The sequence below is a fragment of the Suncus etruscus genome, chromosome 14 (assembly GCF_024139225.1).
Source record: "Suncus etruscus isolate mSunEtr1 chromosome 14, mSunEtr1.pri.cur, whole genome shotgun sequence".
Taxonomy (NCBI): Eukaryota; Metazoa; Chordata; class Mammalia; order Eulipotyphla; family Soricidae; genus Suncus; species Suncus etruscus.
In genome coordinates, this window is record NC_064861.1 from 78,910,183 (window position 1) to 78,931,452 (window position 21,270).

Here is a 21,270-nt window from a genome sequence, read left to right on the forward strand (position 1 = left end):
CCGCAGTTCAATCTCCCAGCGTCCCATATGGTCCCCAAAGCCAGGAGTGAATTCTGAGTGCATAGCCAGGAGTAACCCCTGAGAGTCACCAGGTGTGGTCCAAAAACAAAAAAGAAAAAGACAGATAGTATAGTGGGCAGGGTCCATCCAATACGGTTCCCTGAACCTGCCACATATTCTCCCCACCCTCACCCCCAAACACACACACACACACAAATCTAAGCACCATTCTGGCAATTGGACTGCTCAGAAGCAAGTGTGAACCTACCAGTCTCTGGAAGAAGTCAGTCACTACCACCTTGGAGAACTGTGGTGGGATAATTTCAACCTCGTATTCAGTTTTAGCTGGAAAAGAAGAGGACAGGGATGCTCAGGTCACCATCTCTGAAGGGCCAAGGGGCAGAGCTTGGCCAGTCTATGCCTCCCAGCCATACCCAGTGCAGAAGACAGACAGGACAGACAGAGTGGCCTGTGCTGCACCCGGGGACCTGCTAGGACTCAAGCTCTGCTCTGCTCTGGGCTAGGACCAGCTGGGATAAGTTGACACACCAGACCTCAAGAGCTTCTGGCCACTCTCCTTTCTCACAGTGGGGATCCACTTTGGGTTGGGGGCTAGGGCACCTGTCCTTGCTGCCTTCTAGCTTCAAAAAAACCTGTGGAGGGGCTGGAGCGATAGTGTAGCAGTAGGGTGTTTGCCTTGCACGTGGCTGACCTAGGACAAACCTGGATTCAACCCCCGGCATCCCATATGGTCCCCCAAAGCCAGGAGCAGTTACTGAGCTCATAGCCAGGAATATATCCTGAGTGTCACTGGGTGTGCCCCCCCCCCCAGAAGAAATAGTTCCCTTTTGGGGGCTGCAGAGATAGCACAGCGGTAGAGCTATGGTTCGAATCCTGGCATCTCATATGGTCTCCTGTGCCTGCCAGGAGCGACTTCTGAGCACAGAGCTAGGAGTAACTCCTGAGTGCTGCTGGGTGTAGCCCAAAACACACAAAAAAGAAAAAGAAAACAAACAAATAAACAAAATGCCAGTGGAGGGGGATAAAGCATGGCCTGGACAGGTGTAGATTCCATCATCTTTCTCCCTGGAGAGGCATGTAGGCCACATCCAGCAGGGCCCAGGGGTCACTTCTAGAGGTGTTTAGGACAACACATGCAGTGCTTGGATCAAGCCAGGGATTGAACCAGGCTGCTATCTCCATTTCCATTAATAGCATGTGAGGAAGATTTCACAGGGAAAAGTGGATTTGCCAAGTAGCTCCCACAGCCTCCAGCACATGGACTGAGTCAGCCTGTCCTGGGAAACTGTGAGAAACAGACCCGCTGTTTCCTGCAGAGGCCAGAATAAACAGAAAACCGGGGGAAGAGCACGATCTTTCCGCCCTAGAGCTTATGAGTCCTGGAGAGCAGGCACTAGGGAGACGGACATCAAAGTCACACGTGACCCCTAATCCTTCCACCTTCTCCTCCTACACAAACTACACTGTGTTGCAAAGCACAGCATAATGCACATAACACACAACACAGCGCAGTACACATTACACAACACAGCACAGTGCACCACACAGGGGCCAGGAAGTCAGGTTGGGCATTTGTTTTTGCCTTGCATGCAGCTGGCCCAGATTCAATCATGGCTGACAAGGTGACAAGGGTTCAGTCCCCAGCACTTTTTGGTCCTCTGAGCCCCGCCAGGAATAACTCCTGAGCAAAGCTGGACAAAACAAAACCATGCACCACACAACTCAGATGCATAGCACAACACAATATAACACACAGCACCCACCACACACCACGCACACACACACACACACACACACACACACAACTTAATTTCAAAAAAAATAATTTTTTTTTGTTTTTTGAGTCATGCCCAGCATCACTCAGTTGTTACTCGTGGCTCTACGCTCAGAAGTCGCTCTTGACACGCTCGGGGGACTGTATGGGATGCCGGGATTCAAACCACTGTCCTTCTGCATGCAAGGCAAACACCCCACCTCCATGCCATCTCTCTGGCCCAATTTTAAAAAAAATCTTTGCTGCTAAAGTAGAAATTTGCCTGAATCCCCTGACCTCACTGTACCAGTAAAATAGTGACTTTACATGCAATCAGAAAGGAAACATTGGATGCAGAGGGTGGCTGGCTTTTGGCTGGGAGGAAAGGCACAGGAGGATGTGGGGCTCGGGGAAAGCACAGACATCAACGTAAAAGATTTAGAAGCTCCTAATGAGAGGTGAGTGGGACTCAATGGCCCTGGGTAATGTGGGAGCAAACTATGGAGAGATGGGGCAGGGCAGGGCGGAGTGGGGTCAAGGAAATCAGAACACAGAGTGGTCATATGGCCCAGGGGTTCAGTATATGAGAGCAGAGAGGGCTCGACTTGGGGTGATGGTGACAATGTGGGGCCCTGCAGCTGTCCGCCCCCACTCACCGATGACGTCGGGCGCCGGGCTCAAGGTCAGCAGATCATCGTCTTCCTGATGCTGCGCGTACTTGAGCCTGGACCGCTGGTGCGCCCCGGACAGCACCGTCTGCAGCACGTCGATGCGGCGGAGCTTCCGGCACAGGCTGGCCAAACGCACCGACTCCTCGTGCTGGGTGATGGCTCTGAGCAAATGGGACTTGCCTGCCAATAAGAGCGCCATACAGTGAGCCCTGTGCCATGTGGAGCTGCTGCAGAGATGGGAAGAAACCCTCATCCCTGCAAGATCCCACTTACATTCCAGGAGCACATCCCTCCTGCTAACACTCATGGCACAGCTGGTGCTCAAGACTAAGCATCAAGGGCCAGAGCGATGGCATAGTGGTAGGGTGTTTGTCTTGCATGCTGCTGACCTGGGACGCACCAGGGTTCGATCCCCGGCATCCGATATGGTCCCCCAATCCTGCCAGGAGTAATTTCTGCGTGCAAAGCCAGGAGTAACCCCTGAGCACTGATGAGTGTGGCCCCAAAATTAAATAAATAAATACATAAATAAATAAACAAATAAACAAAAAGACTAAGCACGGACAAAGGAAGCCCTCAATGTGCTCATATGCCTGTGACAAGCAGACAAAAGCTGCAGGGAGTCACGGGGCAGTAAAGTGGGGGAAGCAGAAGTGGCTAGAGAAGCCAGGAACAGGGCGTTCCCTTCCAGGACACTGATCAGGGAAGGTCAGTGTTTTATTGTGTTCTTTTTTTAGGCCATGCCTATACCTAGGCTCAGGGCTTACACCTGGCTCTGCCCTAAGGGATCACTCTTGACAGTACTCTGGGGTCCACATATGGATCCTAGGATCAAATCTGGCTCGGCTGCATGCAAGGCAGTACACTGTCTCACCGCTTGTATATCTCTGAGACTGACAGAAGGACCTTTTGGAAGAGGAAATGCCAAGGTTGGAGGCCAGGGGCAGGAGCTTGCCAGTGTTCAATGATGAAGTGGGGTGAAGGAGCTAGCTCAGAGGGTTGTGCATATTGCAGGAAGCCTAGGATTTCATCCCCAATACTGTGTGTTTTCTTGAGCATCAGCAAGTATGACCCTTATGCACTGAGCCAGGAGTAGCCCCTGGGCACTGCTAGGTGTGGCCCAAAAGCCAATATGCAGCTAGTGAGACTTGGAGAAAAGTAGCTGCAGGTGAGGACAGAAAAGATGGAAGGCCAGACATGCCCCAGCTTGCAGGTGAAAGAGAGGATCCCCGGCTCTGCTCTGGGAAGACAGGTTTAGTCATTTGAGGACGGACACAATCTGACCCAGGCAGAGAGAAAGACATTTCGACAGGTCTCCCCACTTGAACTATAGCTCCCTCAAAGGGAGGCCTGAGCAAGCAGGAGGTCAGAGCTGGTCCAGCCTAGGATTTCACTTGGTTTTGCTTATTCAATAAGGACTGAGAAAGACAAGATCAGGACCTGAGTCCATGAGGGTGTGGCCTGGACACCAAAAAGAGAGCAAAGCTGCCAGAGGTGGGAGAACATAAGGTAGAGGCACAGGTGTGGGGTGGAGAATCCAGGTTCAAACATGAAAGAGATGGACCAGGAAGACATGGCTGAGACGAGGCCAATCTGAGCCAGCAAGCAAGGACTCAGAGCACCTTCTGTCCTGTGCTGTAGATGTGGGGGGGAGGGAAGATGGGGAAGGTACCCACCCAGCTGCTGGCGCTGTTGGACATTCTTGAGCGTGGCCAAGGGTGTCAGTCCCTCCGGCATGTGGTCACAGAGCTGGGACAGGCACTTCTCCTGATGGTCCTCATCTGCTCCTGGCTTCACTGTAAGAGAACCATGGCCACACATCACATAAAAGAGACACGTCTCACATTAGTGCATTCATTTAAAACTTTTTTCATTTTATTTTATTGGGGGACTTCCCAGCAACTCTAGGAAATCTAGGGGTTCAATTCCAAGACACTCAGGCCAGTGATCCACACCTTATAGATCAGTATTCAGGCCCACACCTGCCAGTACTTGGGAAACCAGGCAGTGCCACAGAAACAACTGGGGCTCAGGCCCCAGTCCCTAGAACTTTCCATAATAAGTGTGATTAACAAGGCAAGCACCATGGCCAATGTGCAGCCCTCTGATATGAAAACAACAACAAGGGAGGGAATGAGACACCTCCTAGGCCTTCTCTCCTCTGGTGATCCAGGATCCTTGCCAGATTCCCCATGGGCCTGACACCCTCAGCGTGAGCACCTGATAGAGTCTGAGCTTATCTCTGGTCACCCACCGTATAGGATCTCCTGACAAAGCCCTGCCTCAGCCTCTCCTCCCCCAGGACTTTCTGAGCAGTAGTGCTGTCTCCCCAGCTTAAACCTTGTCTCCCTGTCAATGTGTCCCAACCTCACAAACCATTCCCAGAACCTCAGAGCTTCCAGCCTCAGTTTCTGCAGTCAGACAGTGAGTGTTGCTGCTGGGTGGTTCTACCCCTTGGTCACCTGTCCTCAGAGATCAGGGCCAGCACAAATGCCTTGTCTCCAAGGGTTCTAATCCCACCAAAGATTTCACTGTTGCTTTGTCTGTGTCTCAAATGCATTTACCAAGACACTCATTCCACAGTCTTAATATCTTTTTTTAAAGTTTTTGAGCCATACCTAGCAGTGCTCAGGGGTTACTCCTGGCTCTGTGCTCAGGAATCACTCCTGGAGGAGTTCAGGGGACCAAATAAGATGCTGGGGATTGAAGTCCTAGAACAGGGCACAGGAGCCAGAGAACTAGTACAGTACAAGCCACTTAGCTTGTCTTGAAAGCAGCTAACCAAGATTTGATTCCCAGCACCTTATATGGTCCCTGAGCACTGATAAGAGAGATTCCCTGAAGCATCTTCATCTGTGGATCCTTTATTTTCTTTCCATAAATACCTTCAATTAATTACATTCAAATGCTACCTGGATCACAGTTTTAGGCCCTCATTTAGATTCTGAACCCAAAGTAAGTCCCTCACTAGCCTTGCCTATTCTACATTCCTGGTGAAAATAGCTTCACACAGCCATAAGCTCCAGGCAGAATGAATAGCGCTGCTCTTCTTCCCACAGTGGGAAGACAGAGCCCCTAATTACAGCCTGGCTTGTATGCCAGTTGCCAGGGCCAACCTGTAAGCTTCGCTCCCCTACCCATCTATCCCCAGCCTGGGCACCTCTCCCAGCCCAGGGCCTCCCAGAGGCAGAAACCCAGGCTCCCAGCCTGGCCCGCCTTACACTGGTGATCGATGAGTAGGATGGCGGTGAAATAGTGTGCCAGGGCTCCATAGTGCTGCGCCTTCACACAGGCGAGGCTGGCCCATGAGTAGGGGATGTTCTCCTTCACTGGCGGCTGGCTCATAGCCTCGTACAGACGCTGGTACACTTCTCCCACCTGAAATAGCAGGCACGGTGGGTGAGGCCCATGAAAACCAGCCCTTCCTGGGAGGCAGCAGCCCTGCCTGAGAATGCTCTGGAATCCGGGAGCTGCTGGCAGGACTCCTCATGCTGAGAGTGCCAGGGTCACCAGGGAGACCAGGCCACTGTCATTAGGCTGGCTTTTAGGCAGTGATCCGTCTCTGGAGGAGCTGCCAAGAGGCAGGCAGCACCGCAGCCCTGGGCACACTGCCCAGTTCATGGGAAACTGCAGGGAAGTCTCTGTGGTTATTGGTGGGCCAGCAATACCCCACCCCCAAAGTCACAAGAAGTAACCAAGTCATTTCAGTCTTTGGTCAAAGTCATAGTACAATGCATAGGGCACTTGTCTTGAACAAGGCCAACCTAGTTCAATTTCCAGCACTCCATATGGTCCTCTGAGCCCCACAAGGGGCTGAGTGCAAAGCCAGAAGTCCTGAGCACCACTGGATATGGCCCCCCAAACCAAAACATTTAAAATAAACAAACAACAACAAAAAAAAAACCAGGAGGCCTCACCTTGGCAGCCTCATGAGCCACCTTCACCAGTATGAAGAACTCATTCTGGATTCCGGGAAGACAGAGTTTCTCAAACACGCACTCCTGGGCCTGCGCAAGCATCATTCTGACCAGCACGCTGAGCATGGCGGGACTCATGTCATAGCTGGGAGTATGAGTAAATGTCTCCTTCAGGTAGTTTAGAACCCCTATAATGGAACATTTGTTTGCTTGTTAGTTGGGTACCACATTAATTTCACCATATCACCACTGATACAGAACAGGACAGAAGTAAAGCAGAAAATCAGAGTCCTCGACCACCTTAAAAATTCTGATACAGGGGCAAGAGTGATAGCACAGCAGTGCATTTGCTGTGCACACAGTCAACCCAGGAAGGGCTCAGGTTTGATCTCCAGCATCCCATTTGGTCCCCTGAGCCTACCAGAAGCAATTTCTGAGTGCAGAGCCCAGAGTAACACCTGAGCACCATCAGACGTAGGCCAAAAACAAACAAACAAACAACAAATTCTCATACGGAGGACTGGAGTAATAGTATAGTGGTAGGGCATTTGCCTTGCACGAGGCTGACATAGGATAGACATGAGTTCAGTCCACAGTATCCCATATGGTCCCCCCAGGCCTGCCAGGATTTCTGGGCAGAGCCAAGTGTGACCCTCCCAAAAAATTCTGATATTGATCAGAAGTGATAGTACAGTCGGTAAGATGTTTGCCTTGTACACGACCAACTCAAGTTCAATTCCCAGCATCCCATATGGTCCTCCGAGCATCACCAGAAGTAATTTCTGAGTGCAGAGCAAACCTGAACTGAGAACCATCAGGTGTAATCAAAAAAAAAAAATTTGGCTGGAGCAATAGTACAGTGGGGAGGGCATTGGCCTTGCATATGGCTCACCTGGGTTTGGTCCCCAACATCCCATATAGTCCTGAGCATAATAATTCTAATTATTCTAATAATTCTAGAGTGCTCTAAGCACAGTCAGGTAAGCCTCCTCCCAAATTCTAATTCTTTTTTTGGGTGGGAGGGGGGGGTCACACTCGGCAGTGCTCAGGGGTTACTCCTGACTTCACACTCAGAAATCGCTCCTGGCAGGCTCAGGGGACCATATGGGATGCCGGGATTCAAACCAATGACCTTCTGCATGAAAGGCAAATGCCTTACCTCCATGCTATCACTCCAGCCACTCAATTCTGATTCTTAAAAAAAATCTCCGTTCTCTTTTATCTATGTACGTATTTATTTATTTTTGGTTGTGGGGCCATAGCCCGTGATGCTCAGGGGTTACTTCTGGCTCTGCACTCAGAAATCACTCCTGGCAGGCTCAGGGGATCAAATGGGATGCTGGGGGTCAAACCTGAGTCCATATTGGGTTGGCCATGTGCAAAATAATCGAACCAATCTGGGTCGGCCACATGCAAGGCAAACACCCGCCTGCTATATTATCATTCTGCCCCTACATCTGCATTCTCTGCTCATTACAGATCTATTCACATCTGGAAATAGTCAAGTGCCCAAGAAAGATGATGAAAATAAAGAAAAATAAAGGTAAAGGGTAAATAAATTATGGTACATATACACAATGAACTATGGCAGAAAGATGACATTATGTAACTCACCACTGTGTGGATGGAACTTGACAGTATCATATTCAGGGCAGTTAGTGAAAAAGAAAGAGCCTTCCTTAGATGTGGTTATAAAGACACGCAGTAAGAGATAACAAATAGTTAAAGGTAACAGAATCTGAGATCTGGCCTAAGATCAAACTAAGCTGGACAGAAGATGGGGTGATGAGTGGTGGTAATTAAGGGGGGGCACCCCAAAACATCATATGCATGAAATCCTATCCCTATCACCAACAGTACTGTAAATCACTGTGATTAAATGTTGTTTACAAAAAATTTGATTCTGGGGCCAAGGAGGCAACTCAAGTCTGGAACACCTGTTCTGCATACAGGAATCCTGGGTTCAAGCCCCAGACAGCACTGCTGGGAACAGAGACCAGGCATCTTGGGGTGTGCCTCCTACCAATGTTACCTGTTACTTGGTGTAACAGGATTTAGTAATTCCTCTCCTGAGTACACTGAAACTGGGACTGGAATGATGCTTGTACCCTCTTTGGTTTACTGCTAATATAAGTCAAAATGTGGGAAGACAATGCAATTGTCCATTAACAGATAAAAGAATAAATAAAATGTGGGGCCAGAATGGTGACACAAGCAGTAAGGTGTCTGCCTTGCTAGCCTAGGACGGACCTCGGTTCGATTCCCCGGTATCCCATATGGTTCCCCTAAGCCAGGAGCAATTTCTGAGTGCATAGCCAGGAGTAATCCCTGAGCGTCACAGGGTGTGGCCCAAAACCCAAAAAAAAAAAAGTGATAAGTGCATTCCATGGAATATCTTTCAGCCTTATAAAGAGACACTGGGGCCAGAGAGATAGCACAGCAGTAGAGCGTTTGCCTTGCATGTGCCAACCTGTGACAGAACCAGGTTTGATCCTTGGCATCCCATATGATCCCCTGAGCCTGACAGGAGCAATTTCTGAGCAGAGTCAGGAGTAATCCCTGAGTGCCACTGGGTTACCAAAAAAAAAAAAAAATAGAAAAGAAGAAAAGAAAAGAAAAGGATATTCTGACAAGGATGTCACACTAGGTGAAGTAAACCGTAACAGGGACAGAAGCCTGTCTAGACTTCAGACAGGAAGAGTCTGTCAGATACAGCAAGTGGAGAGGTGTCAGCCCAGCAGAGGGTGGTGGGTTGACAGTGTGTTAACAGTGTAGTCTGGGCTGAAGTACTGCAGATGGAGGATTCCCAACAGCTTGAATGTACTTATTGTCCCTGAAATCACATCTGAGTGGGTGTAAAGTCAGGTTAGTGTCTGAAGTAAATGACCATTCACTTTTTGGTTTTTATTTTTTGGCTTTTGGGCAACACCCAGCGGCGCTATGGGATTACTACTGGCTCTACACTCAGAAATCGCTCCTAGCAGGCTCAAGGGACCATCTGGGATGCTGGGGACTGAACCAAGGATCAGCCGTATGAAATGCAAACATTCTACCCATTGCATTATAACTTTGCCCCCGCACCATAATTTTAAAAAGGCAGATGCATGTATGGCTGTATGGAGCAAGAAAAGCCTGCCCCATCCAGTCAGGTCTCACCTGGGACAAAAGGGAGAAATGCCAAACATGACAGGCATTTGACGGAGGCGCAGGTGGAAAACCTGTGATGTAACCAAGAAGGCCTGGGGGATGGGGGACTTACTAACACCCCGGCCCCCGAGAAACCAGGTGCTTTCCATATAAGCTCAAGAAAGAACAACTCAGCCAGCTCCAGAGTGAATGGAAATTTTCAGGCTGAGTCTTTTGCATGCTAGAAAATTAATTAAATGTCCTAATATTAACTGACAATCAACCGAGAGGTGTAATAAAATCTCTGCCCAGAATCCCACCTGACAGGTTCCTCTGGTTTCAGAGCAAAGCTCCAAGAGTCCTGCTGGAAGGAGGGTGCTGATCCCCTTGCCTGCTCACTCCCCTTAGCCACAGACCACTGACCATAAAGCACACCTGTAGGGGTAAGGAGGGGTTCCCAGAGAGTAGAGCCCAGGAAATCTATTATAGCGCAAGAACTGATTCCTGTTTGGGAAAGTTATCTCATGATGACCCATCCTCAGAGGTATTATAAGTCACAGTGCTTTGAATTTTAAAAAATCAAAATTTTAAGAGAGAGCCTGAGAGCTAGTACAGTAAGATGCCTGTTCCCCACTCCTCAACTTGACTGGCTTTAGGGAAAAAAAAAAAGAAAGGTCCCGGAGTGGTGGTGCAAGTTGTAAGGCCTTGCATGTGCTAACCTAGGACGGACCTAGGTTCAATCCTCCAGCGTCTCATATGGTCCCTCAAGCCAGGAGCAATTTCTTTTTTTTTTTTTTGTTTTTGGGCCACACCCAGTAACGCTCAGGGGTTACTCCTGGCTATGTGCTCAGAAGTTGCTCCTGGCTTGGGGGACCATATGGGACACCGGGGGATCGAACCGCGGTCCGTCCAAGGCTGGCGCAGGCAAGGCAGGCACCTTACCTTTAGCGCCACCGCCCGGCCCCCTCCAGGAGCAATTTTTAAGCCAGGAGTAACCCCTAAATGTTATTGGGTGTGGTCCAAAAGCAAAAAAAAAAAAAAAATGCTTGTCTTGCATGTAGCTTGACCCCAGGAATTGTTTCCTGACAACGCATGTGGTGACGCCAAACTCTTCCAGGAGTGATCCCTGAGGGGATCCCTGGAGGGGAGTTAATGTCCCAGACAAATAAATTTGGGAGCCCTAATGACCCCCCCAAAATAAAAAACCCACAAAAGTGCCCAGCCCAGGGTGGGTACTAGGTGGGTAGGCAGCAGAGAAAGGAGCGTGTGAAGCCAGCCTAGGTCGGGAAAACAGGGACACACACCACCCTGCATATTTGCACTTTCACCCACTCTCATAGGTGAGGCTACTGGACATGGCTTTACTTCTAGGGAACAATGCAGAATGTGCAGCCCTCCCTGGCAGCACTGGTGGTGTGCAAAGTGTCACTTGGCTGAGAGAAGAGCAGCACAGCTTCAGTGCAAGACAGTGGCAGAACAGAAACAAGCTGTAGGCTAAGCCGAAAACAGGCACCGAAGAGGGTGGTGTCTGTCTGTCTGTCTGTCTGTCTCTCTCTCTCTCTCTTCCAGGAAAACAGACTCTGCTCCACAGACCATGTTGCAGGAGTTTTTCCCAGCTGCTCATCTGAAAGAGCTTAACCATTAACCAGAGGATTCCCTGAGAACACACGCCATGACCACAGGGCTGGGGCCAGAGCACCAGGTCCAGGTGTGAATTTGCAAACTGAAGCTGCCTGGCGGTGGAGAATGGACCTGGGGAAGACCCCACAGGACCCTTCAATTAGGGTCCTTCAAAATACCCCATAGGGCCATGGCCCTGACCTGCAGTTCTGGCAGCCACAAACCTGCAGCCCTCTGAAAGGCCTCCACAGCGCTCTCCAGGCCAGCCTGCGTCTGCCGGTTGCACCGCGTGGCGATCTGCGTGCAGAGGGCTCCGACGTTGAACAGGATGCTGGCCTTCTCCAGAAGCAAGTTCTGCTGGCTCACGGGCACCCCGGTGAGGGAGTCATACCTGTTCCAAAGAAACATGCTGAGAATACTGAGCCACTCGGCTAGTGAATGCCACTCGGAGATGGAAGCAGACAAACTGGATCTCTGCAATAACATTCAAAATTGCACATGCGATGGGGTTTGCATGTCAAAGCAAGGGGACAGGCCAAACCACGCTGAATAGAGACACCCCAATCACACGCAAAAATGAAGCTCTCAGTCGAGATGTCCTTCAGTTGAGTGGGTCACGCACGCACAGCAGAAAATCCACATTGGAGTATTAGTCAGTGCTACTAAAGGACAGAGCCAAGCCGTGGGCCGACATGCAGGCACTGGAATGCCTAAGACTAGGGGACAGCCAATCTGTAAGCGACACCTACTGTTTGACTCCAACTAAGTGACATTCTGGAAAAGGCAAACAAACAGTGAAGAAAGAAGAATCAGTGGTTGCCAGGATTTTAGAGATGCAAAGAGAAGGGAAGATGTGATGGCTGGGGGCCAGAGTGGTGGCGCTAGGGGTAAGGCCTCTGTCTTGCCCGCTCTAGCCTAGGATGGACTGGGGTTTAATCCCCCGGAGTCCCATATGGTCCCCCAAGCCAGGAGCAATTTCTGAGTGTAGAGCAATTTCTGAGCATCACCAGGTGTAGCCCAAAAACAAAACAACAAAAAAACAACAACAAAAAAAAAACCGGGGGATAGAGAGTGGGCAGGTTAGAATTCATTGGTGAGGAGACCACACAGAAAATATCTCCATCTTCCCCTAATTTTACTGTGAACTTCAAACTTCTCTAAAAAGTAACATGTATCTAAAATAATGCAGGAGAAGCTGGAGCAATAGCACAGCAGGTAGAGCATTTATTTGCCTTGCACATAGCCAACCTGGGGTTCAATCCCTAGTATCCCATATGGTCCCCTAAGCCTACCTGGAGTGATTCCTGAGTGCAGAGCCAGGAATAACCCCTGAGTACTGCTGGGTGTTGCCCAAAAACGAGAAAAACAAAACAAAACAAAAATGCAGGAGCCAAAAATAAGAGAAAGTTTTAGTCTGAGAACACATCAGTGGTAGCCAGAGGGTAGGAGGAAAGGGGCAGATGAACCAGTTGTCTCATAAGATAAATTTCCATTTTAGCCGTAAGTTTGATGTGCTAGATATAGATACTGACTTAGGATTATAACCCTTTATGTTATAATGTGATATTACTTCAAAAAGTTATTGTAGGCGCTTATCTTACATGCAGCAGATCTGGGTTCAATTCCCAGAACCCCATATCAGGAGTGATCTCAGAACCAGAAGTAAACCCTGGGCACAGCTGGATGTGCCTCCTCCTGCCCAAATTAAGTTGTTTTAAAAAAAAAATAACACAGGTTTAATAGCAAAATATTATACAAATAAACTTCTGCTAAATGAAGTACTGCCATTTGTAAACCTTCATAATTCTTCCTGAGTCGAAAGATTTGTTTCAAAGCTCCCTGGCCACCTGAGGTGCTGCTTCCGAACCCCCTACAGGTGAGAGGAAGCTCCTTGGCCCTCACAGAGAGGCATCTGCGAGAAAGAGGCTGGCCCTGCCTTTCCAAAGGCTGCACCAGCCTGACATAAGAAAGCGGCCCCCCAAGGTGTTGAGACAGCAGGCGCCCAGCAGGAACTTCCTCTCCTTCCACCTGCAGGCAGAGAGTATCTATTGAAACACTTAGGCTTCGGAAATACCAAGCATCAAAGATGCTTCTAGGCTGTGGAGAAGGATCCATCTCAGCCAGCTGCTGTCCCGACACAAAACCTGCCCCCCCAGCACCTCCCATCTGGGAAAACCTGGTTAGTTCCATCTCAGAGCCTGTGACTGCCCTGCGACAACATAGTCATGGAAAAATGTCTCTTCTCAGCTCACTGGCCCTGAAAACCAGGCCTGCTAGCACTTTTCCCCCTCCATAAATAAGTCAGGTTTCCCTTCACCTACCAGGTAAACAAGATGCCCATGTGGCGGCTGGGTGGGAAGAAGCGGCCTTCGATGAAGCCCAGCTGGATGAAATAGCCCATCAGCATCTCCACACCGGCCTCATCTCTGCTGGGTGTCCTGCAAGCCTGAAAGGAAGCAACCCCAGAAGGTCAGAGGGGCAGGTGGTGAAGAGGCTACCTCAAGCTGTTTCTGTGAAGTGTGGGCCCCAACAGTGCACCAGCCACTGGAGAGGGGCAAAAGGACTGGCTGATGGGGATCCCTCCCAGACCTTCTCCCCCCACCCTTGCTCAGATGCTTAATGGAATGTAATGAAAGAGTCCTTAGTCCTGCAGAAAGTTCTGCCAGACACTGGGTGTAACAGGAATAAACTGCACCAATGCACACCTGTCTCAGATCCATGAGGTCTGCTATCTCGTCTTCATAGGTGGAGCTGTCTTCACTGTAATGCTCCAGGATGAAGTCCTGGGGAAAAAAAGGAGGCCGAGGTGTGATTTAAAATAAGCAACAGGGGGTCGGCGACGTGGCGCTAGAGGTAAGGTGTCTACCTTGCAAGCACTAGTCAAGGAAGGACCTCGGTTCGATCCCCCAGCGTCCCATATGGTCCCCCCAAGCCAGGGGCAATTTCTGAGTGCTTAGCCAGGAGTAACCCCTGAGCATCAAACAGGTGTGGTCCGAAAAACCAAAAATTAATTAATTAATTAATTAAATAAGCAACAGAACTAAATATCCATGCCAAAGTCAATGCAATAAAATCAAAAGACCTAAACTTTAACAATCTAAACTTAAATGGGCCTGTTATACTGGCAGGCCAGATATCTAACATTCTACTATAAAGGGCTCTGTAGATCACAATTGTTTCAATAAAATAAAAATTTTAAAAAAATAGGTGGGCCCGGAGAGATAGCACAGCGGTGTTTGCCTTGCATGAAGCCAATCCAGGACCAAAGGTGGTTGGTTCGAATCCCGGTGACCCATATGGTCCCCAGAGCCTGCCAGGAGCTATTTCTGAGCAGACAGCCAGGAGTAACCCCTGAGCACCGCCAAGTGTGCCCCCCCCAAAAAAAAATTAAATAGGTGTGGCCGAGCAATAGTACAGTGGTAGGGCATTTGCCTTTCCAGCGGCAAACCCAGGACGCACCTGAGTTCAATCCCCAGCATCCCATATGGTCCCCCAAGTCAAGAGCAATTTCTGAGTGCATAGCCAGAGTAACCCCTGAGCATCACCAGGTGTGGCCCAAAAACAAAAACAAAAAAATTAAATAGGCAAGACATCCAGTATGCCTCCCCCTTTTAAAGGGCTGAACAGATAGCACAGGGTTAAGGCACTTGCCTTGCACATGGGCAACCCTGAAGCAAGGCCCAGGAAGGAATGCAGAGCAAAGGGCCAGGAATAAATCTTAAGCACTTTAAGGTGTGACTCAAAAAACAAAAGCAAAACTCCAAACTAGATGTGAGACTCCATACCAGTAATTTTCTGAGTGGTTTTCTCAATGTTAAGATGCAGTTAATTTTAAGTCTTGCACAAGGTTGATTCCCAGTACCACAAGCAAACAAAGAAGCAGACATGGTGGTTTTATGGGGACCGAGGGATAGCACAAGAACACAGTATCCTCCATGTAAGTGGAAGGCAGATGAGGGCTACAGTTCAATCCTGGAAGGGGAAAGTCCTCAGGCAGGGGTGGCTTAATTACTCAGGATCGCCAACACTTCAACAAAGTGTGTAGCTTCTGGCAAGCACCCCAATCAGTGTGAAGAACAACACAACCAATTATGAGTGTCACCCTACTCCCAATCATCATAGAAACAGCAAGAGAGGGCATCTTTACAACACCTTTATGTGATCTAAAGAGGACACCAAGAGCTGTCACAGATACTTAGCGTATCAGTACCCAACAGGGGTATTATTGGGAGAGCAAACTCGAGCCTGGAGTTTTCCCTTTGGAAGAAAAGTCTGGGCCTCTCCGTAGTGAAACTCTGGCCACCTGGAGGCTGCCTGCACTGAAAGAAGACTTGAGTATCAGTCACAGGCCATGCACTGATAAGCATTACTCAGTCCCTGGGTCACATCAAAGCGAGTCAAAGATCAATGCCTGTGGGACTTTCAGGGAGAGAGAGAGAAAGCGAGTCAAAGATCAGTGTTCTGTAGGACTGAGAAAGACAGAGACAGAGAGTGGGGGCTGCCCCCAGCAGTATTTATGACTTACTGCTCATTCTATGCTCAGGTCACACAGAGATTATATGTAAAGGAGACAGAATCTGGAAGGCAAATGCCTCAACCCCTGTACTATCTCTGCTACTCCTACTGCTCTGTGTAAATACACACACACACACACACACACATACACATACACACACACACACACCATCTTACAAAGCCAGGATTGTTCTGAATGGTGACACAACTTTGCTTTGTTGTTTTTTTTTTTTAAACTGGCTAGTTATCAAATGTTTTTATGTGCCATGAGAAATTCTATAACACATCTCTTTAATGGTTATGTAATCCTCCAATGTAATGAATGTTCAATTCATTTCTTCAACAAGTAAATCAAGCACCAACCAGGTGCTGGCCAGCGTGAACCGTGATCTTCTCCTGCCTTCTATTTCAGGTATGAGTCATTTCAAAGGTTTTGCACAGAAAGCAAACACTGTGACAGGCATTATGTGTGTGTCTCTAATTGGCTCCAGGAAAATAATTCTGGGGTATCTTTTTTTATTTTTTGTTTTTTTGGGCCACACCCGTTTGATGCTCAGGGGTTACTCCTTGCTAAGCACTCAGAAATTGCCCTGACTTGGGGGGACCATATGGGACACTGGGGGATCAAACCGAGGTCCTTCCTTGGCTAGCGCTTGCAAGGCAGACACCTTACCTCTAGCGCCACCTCACCGGCCCCAATTCTGGGGTATCTTGCTGGATCCAAAGACAGGTGGGTTCCTTCTGTCTCTGAACTGGGCAACATTTCCATGCATTACCTTAGATTTTCCTCCCCTTATTGGGAATTAGTTCCTCTGCTCATAGAATGGCATTTGGAAAGTCAGAACTAGATTTCAAAGGTAAGAAACAACAGTGACAAGAGTTAAGGTGAGGGGCCGGTGAGGTAGTGCTAGAGGTAAGGTGTCTGCCTTGCAAGCGCTAGCCAAGGAAGGACCATGGTTCGATCCCCTGGCGTCCCACATGGTCCCCCCAAGGTGGGGCAATTTCTGAGCGCTTAGCCAGGAGTAACCCCTGAGCATCAAACGAGTGTGGCCCAAAAAAAAAAACAAAAACAAAAAAAAAAAAGGTTAAGGTGAAGAGGTTGAAGAGACAGTACAGTGTGAAGGGCACATACCTTGCACATGGCCCAGTCAGGGTTTTGTTTTGATTTTGTTTTGGGGCCACACTTGGCAGCACTACTCTTGGCTACTCTTGGAGTTACTCTTGGTTCTGGACTCAGAAATCACTCCTGGCAGGCTCAGGGGACCATATGAAATGCTGTGATCAAACCCAGGTTGGCCGCATGCAAGGCAAATGCTCTACCTGCTGTGCTCACTCTGGTCCACCAATCCAGGTTTAATCCTGGACATCACATACAGTCCCCAGAACACTGCCAGGAGTGATCCCTAAGCATTGCTTGGTGGTAGTCCCAAAAACAAACAAGCTAACTAAAGACTTAGGGTTAAGATGACCTAGAGGACAAAACTGTCCAGGGCTCCTTCACTGACATTCTGAGGAGGATATTGGGTCACCACTGAGAGATGCTCAAAAGTACATTGTTCCAGCAACTTCTACTGCCTATCACACAGCAAATACTGCTGTTTGGTTTTTTTTTTTTTTTTGGTTTATTTTTTTTTTTTAGGTCACTCCCAGCAGCGCTCAGAGATTACTCCTGGCTTGGCACAGGGACCATATGGGATGCTGGGATTGAACCACCGGAACTTCTGCATAAAAGGCAAACACCTTATCCATGCTATCTCTCTGGCCCCAGAAAATACTTTTGTAATAGAACAAACAATGCTGAAAATAAGCTAGGAAAATACTTGAAATGACTTCATAAGGCCAAAGAAGGCTTTGATAAATTCCAAAACATAATCCTGATCTTAAAAGTTAGTAACCTGGGGCCGGAGAGATAGCATGGAGGTAAGGCATTTGCCTTTCATGCAGAAGGTCATCGGTTCGAATCCCGGCGTCCCATATGGTCCCCCGTGCTTGCCAGGAGCAATTTCTGAGCATGGAGCCAGGAGTAACCCCTGAGCACAGCCGGGTGAGACCCAAAAAAAACAACAAAAAAAAAAAAGTTAGTAACCTAAGATAGATCAGAATGATTTAGCAGGTTAGTAGATTCTAGCAAAAGCCTGGCATGACTCAGTGATAAGGTACATGCCTAGCATGGGTGAGGCCCTGGGTTCAACACTCCCCTCCTCTTGCACATAAAAATCCAAAACTCAAAAATATCCTGAACTCCACTGTACCCCAATGTAGCTATCAGGAATAAGACAGCTTTCTAATTCACTACTACCACCTAACATCATTCTGAAAGCTCTCCCACCCACAAATTAAGAAACAAAAATATAAATACTGCAAAGGAACAAAATTCTAAATTTAAGCATAGATTTGGGTAGATTTGCACACTAACAGCCTATCTAAAGAACCTGAGAGCTTCATTGAGAAACTACTAAGTAATAATTTAGGACCAGAGATACTACCAATAGGCCAACCTGGGTTCAATTCCAGATACCATACAAGATACCTGAGCTCTGTCAAGAGCAATCCCTGAGCTAAGCCAAATGTGACCCCAAAGCAAAAAAATAAAAAAATAAAAAAATTCAGGAGCCAGAGTTACACAGCAGGTCAACTCCTAGCATCCCATATGGTCTCCTGAGCAGGGTCAGGAATGACACAGCAAGCATAACCCCTGAATATCACCAGATGTAGCATAAACAACAACAACAACAACAACAACAACACACACACACACAATTCAGTAAAGTAAGAAAAGAATGTGTTATTTTTGTTTTGTTTTATCTTGGGGCCACACCTGGTGACACTCAGGGGTTACTCCTGGCTCTGCACTCAGGAATTATTCCTGGCAGTCCTGGGGGAGGCATATGGGATGCTGAGAATAGAACTAACTGGGTTGGCCGAGTATGTCCTACCTGTCGCGTTATCACTTTATTCCTGATAAAAGAAAGTTTTAAGTCAACTGTCCTTTTATTCTTTTCCCAGTTATTGTTTTTGCAGGGGGGAGAGGGGATACACACAAATCCAGTGGTGTTCCAGGGTTACAAGGTCTCAAGCATCAAAATGAGGTCTCAAGGGTCCAGAGATAGAACAGAGGGTACAACACTTGCCTTGCACACAGCTGACCCAACCTCAATTCCTGGCACCCAAGCTCAATCCCTGTATGGCATATGGTCCCCTGAGCCTGCCAACAATGATCTCTGAGCAAAGAGTCAAGAATCAGCCCTGAGCACAGCCATGTGTGGCTCGACAGCAACAGCAACAACAACAGAACAGGCTTCACACCTGCAAGACTGTTCTACCACTGAGCCACATCACCAGCCCTCAGAGTCCTCCACGCAATGACCAATCAAAAAATTGGAGTAGGAAAAAATACATGCACTGTTGTAACAAAAACACAATGTTCTATGAGGTCAGAGGGATAATACAGTGGGTAGGGTGATTGCTTTGCACATAGCTGACCTGGTTTGATCCCTGGTAACCCATAAGATCTCCTGATCCCCTGCCCCCAAGAGTGATCCCTGAGCACAGTGGCAAGAGTAAGCCCTCAGCACTATTGAGTGTGGCCAAAACATAAAGAGGAATAAATAAAAAAAGGGGCCAGGAAGGTGGCGCTATAGGTAAGGTGTCTGCCTTGCAAGCGCTAGCGTAGGACGGACCGAGGTTCGATCCCCCGGTGTCCCATATGGTCCCCCCAAGCCAGGGGCGATTTCTGAGCGCATAGCCAGGAGTAACCCCTGAGCATCAAAATGGGTGTGGCCCAAAAACAAAAAAATAAATAAATAAAAATAAAAACCAATGCTTCTTAGGCTAAAATTAATTCAATTGGTCAATATTACTAAAATATTTACTGAAATAAATATTACTGAAATTCTTGAGGAAGGGGAGAAGAGAAGGAAGACAGGATGGACTTATGTTATTTTATTATTTATTTTTCATTGTCTGTACTAGGAATTAAACCCAGGACCTGCCTGTGTTCTACAATTGAACCCTAAAGCAATTTAGGAGGAAGCCTCCCAAGCAGTAGCTGGGAAGCAGATGCCACTCCTGGTGATATTCTGGCAACTGTCTGGGACCATGATACTGAGGACAACCAGGGCCATATCTGGATATCTGGGATCACCCAGGGGTCTTCCAGTCCCTGAGAAGGACATGCATTACCTGGATAAAATGTGGGTTTTGATGGTTGTAATCATGGTGCTTAAATAAAGATTTTATATATCTGCGTGTACTCATGCATTTACTCAGGTTATCTGGACAGTTCCCACTGTTTGTGTTTCCCATTAAGAAGCCAGAAAAGAGCCAAGTGACCACAAGGACATGTATTTGAATCCCAGTGCTGCCTGTAAGCACTGCAACAATCTCACTGTTCTGATTTTAGGATTTCACAGAGGGATAGGGCCTGGAAGATAGATTCTTTAAGAAAAAAAATGTGGGTTTTGCCTATAGAAGATATGCACCTCTGACCCCAGAGAGATTTTCTGGCCCTCAATTTATTTTTAAACAAAATAGATATGTGATAAAACTTGTGATATTGATATCATTGCAGACATTAAATTCATGGGTAAAAACATATAATAGGGGATGAAGCAATAGCACAGCAGGTAGGGCATTCATTTGCCTTCCATGTAGTCAACCAGCATTCCATATGATTCCCCAAGTCTGTCAGGAGTAATTTCTGAGCCTAGAGCCAGGAGTAACCCCTAAGCACTGTCAAGTATGACCTCAAAACAAACAAACAGGGCCCGGAGAGATAGCACAGAGGTGTTTGCCTTGCAAGCAGCCGATCCAGGACCAAAGGTGGTTGGTTCGAATCCCGGTGTCCCATATGGTCCCCTGTGCCTGCCAGGAGCTATTTCTGAGCAGACAGCCAGGAGTAACCCCTGAGCGCAGCCGGGTGTGACCCAAAAACCAAAAAAAAAAAAAAAAAAAAAAAAGAAAACAAACAAACAAACAAACAAGCACGAAGTGTAATACTGTGAAGATGCTAGTTCTTCCAAATTAAGTTATAGATTACATAAAATTTCAATCAAAGGCTCCAAATTACAGGATTCAGAAAAAATAGCTTGGTGGACTGGTATATACACTTGACATGCAGGATTGATTCCAGGCAGTCAGATCCCTGAACACTCCACCCCCTCTGCACCACTGGGCATGGCCAGAAACAAAGAGCAAACAAACAAAGGCTGACAAAACCCCAAAGTGCTATTTTGGGGGAAGCCTGACAAAAAAGTATGAAAGGAAAAACATGAAAGAAAAGCAGGGTCTGGAAAAGCAGAGCAATAAAGGAGGTGCTGAAACCCCCAGGATTAAGTAGTGAGGAATGGACAGTGAAACCAGATCTGGGCCAGGAAGGGCTGAGAATCAGGTATTTCACAGCAGCCAGCATTGCTGAGAAGGGGGGAGGCTGGAGCCTGCACTATCCAATCAGGGAGACACAGAGAAAAAAGAGGGGAACAAGTGTTGACACCCCACCCCTTCCCAGTAGTGCAAAGAGCAATCAGCTGGGGTGGGGGCAGGGAACAGAAGTTAAGCCCCATGCCCCTGATTTGTGCAGGGGATCCTCCGAGGGGTGGCTATACAGCCTATGGAATGCCCAGGGCCCCAAGAGGGGAGAGACATGAGG

General features: G+C 48.0%; 2 protein-coding genes across 2 annotated transcripts in view; one reads left to right on the forward strand and one right to left on the reverse strand.

Annotated features, from left to right (window-relative positions):
• LRP3 (LDL receptor related protein 3) overlaps positions 1 to 21,270 on the forward strand; it is a 269,703-nt gene that overhangs the window by 31,273 nt on the left and 217,160 nt on the right. The gene's annotated exons all lie outside the window — the stretch shown is intronic.
• Positions 1 to 21,270, reverse strand: part of RHPN2 (rhophilin Rho GTPase binding protein 2) — a 77,333-nt gene that overhangs the window by 8,732 nt on the left and 47,331 nt on the right. Inside the window, exons 5-12 of the mRNA XM_049786579.1 lie at positions 13,814 to 13,891; positions 13,430 to 13,554; positions 11,333 to 11,499; positions 6,363 to 6,550; positions 5,667 to 5,823; positions 4,122 to 4,241; positions 2,431 to 2,625; positions 269 to 345 (exon numbers count right to left, since the gene is read on the reverse strand). Of these exons, the coding sequence (XP_049642536.1) occupies positions 269 to 345; positions 2,431 to 2,625; positions 4,122 to 4,241; positions 5,667 to 5,823; positions 6,363 to 6,550; positions 11,333 to 11,499; positions 13,430 to 13,554; positions 13,814 to 13,891 (1,107 nt within the window). The remainder of the gene's footprint in view (positions 1 to 268; positions 346 to 2,430; positions 2,626 to 4,121; positions 4,242 to 5,666; positions 5,824 to 6,362; positions 6,551 to 11,332; positions 11,500 to 13,429; positions 13,555 to 13,813; positions 13,892 to 21,270) is intronic.